The sequence below is a fragment of the Egretta garzetta genome, unplaced genomic scaffold, assembly GCF_000687185.1.
Source record: "Egretta garzetta isolate BGI_Z169 unplaced genomic scaffold, ASM68718v1 scaffold7, whole genome shotgun sequence".
Lineage (NCBI taxonomy): Eukaryota > Metazoa > Chordata > Aves > Pelecaniformes > Ardeidae > Egretta > Egretta garzetta.
The window spans coordinates 1,301,593-1,303,037 of NW_009260350.1; the positions used below are offsets into that span (position 1 = coordinate 1,301,593).

The 1,445-nt window shown below is 37.9% G+C and overlaps 1 protein-coding gene across 2 annotated transcripts in view; it reads left to right on the forward strand.

The window, feature by feature from the left end:
• TAOK3 (TAO kinase 3) overlaps positions 1-1,134 on the forward strand; it is a 93,426-nt gene extending 92,292 nt beyond the window's left edge. For both annotated transcript variants that reach the window (XM_009642843.2, XM_035898414.1), the window contains exon 21: positions 45-1,134. In XM_009642843.2, the coding sequence (XP_009641138.1) occupies positions 45-206 (162 nt within the window). In that variant the 3' untranslated portion in view covers positions 207-1,134. The remainder of the gene's footprint in view (positions 1-44) is intronic.
• The last annotated feature ends 311 nt before the right edge of the window (positions 1,135-1,445 follow it).

Consider the following 1,445-nt stretch of genomic DNA (forward strand, 5'->3'; position numbering starts at 1 on the left):
GCGGTCACGCTCTGCTAAGGGGCTGCTGACTCTGCTTCTTTCAGATCGAAGAGGAGCTGGCCGCCCTCCAGAAGGAACGCAGCGAGCGGATAAAGTTTCTGTTGGAAAGGCAGGAGCGAGAGATTGAAACGTTTGACATGGAGAGCTTGCGAATGGGCTTTGGGAATTTGGTCACGTTAGAGTATCCCAAGGAGGACTATAGATGAGATTAAATTTCTTTGCCATTTAAAAACAAAAGACAAAAAGCAAACAAAATAATGATAAAACTTGCAAAACCAACATTCCCCATGTTAACGGGCGTGCTCTCTCTCTTTCTGTCTCTCTTACTGACATCGTGTCGGACTAGTGCCTGTATATTCTTACTCCATCAGGGGCCCCCTTTCCCCCTGCGTCACGTCCCGGTGCAGGACAGCTCCTGGCGGTCTTTTCCATAGTATGTCACAGTATTGATGTCTCTGTGCAATGATTAAAAATGTTTCAGTGAAAACTTTTGGAGACAATTTTAATGGAGAAAAAAAAAAAAAAAAAAAAAAAGAAAAAAAGTGGATGTATGTTGCTTTTGAGCAATCACTCATTTTACCACCAATCAATGAAAAGTACAAGCAAAAAAAAATAATAATCAAGAGATCTACAAACCCAGGGGGAGAGAGACTAAATCCGCAGCCTTACCTTAACTAGCTGCTGCATAATTTTATTTTATTTTTATTTTTTTGGTATTTATTCATCAGGAATAATTAAATAATAAAAAATTTTATTAAAGATTGAAGAATTTGATACATTTTACAGAAAAAAAAAAACTTAATCGTGATGTACATATCAGTGGTGACATATTATTACTTTTTTGGGGGTGGGGAGGGTCGGGGCGAAGATCTGGTGATTTTTAGAAGAACCATGCCAGGCGAGGCGGAGATGAGACCGCGGTCCTCGGCATATTCTTGATTGTATCATAATCATTTTCTGCTGTCGCAGAGAATGTGAATACACTTAAACGAGCCCACAGGATCCCAGTAGCACAAATTGGGCTTTGTCAAATCATGTATTTTGTGTATAGAAGGAATTTAAGGAGAGCTTTTACTTATTTTCATATTGTATTTTAACTGTTTCTCTGATCAAAAATTTTTTTACTTCTTTCCCCCCCCCTGCTCCCCGCCATTTTTTTTTTTTTGTTCCTCCCCCAAGTCCACCCCAACCCCATTATCTTGGTCATAAATATTGCATTATTCACACTTTCAAACTGTGTATTTTCTTACAATAAAAAGATTAAAAAAAAAGGCTTTACTTCTTTTGCATGCACTTTAAAAAAAACAGAAAAACCCAAAAAAAACCCCAAAAACCCAACAAAACAACAGAAACATTTTTCAGGTTCCAAGGAAGAGCATGAATAACTGTCAGAGCTTTTAATTATATTTGTAAATAAAAGTGTTCATCACAATGCCTGGCTGTCT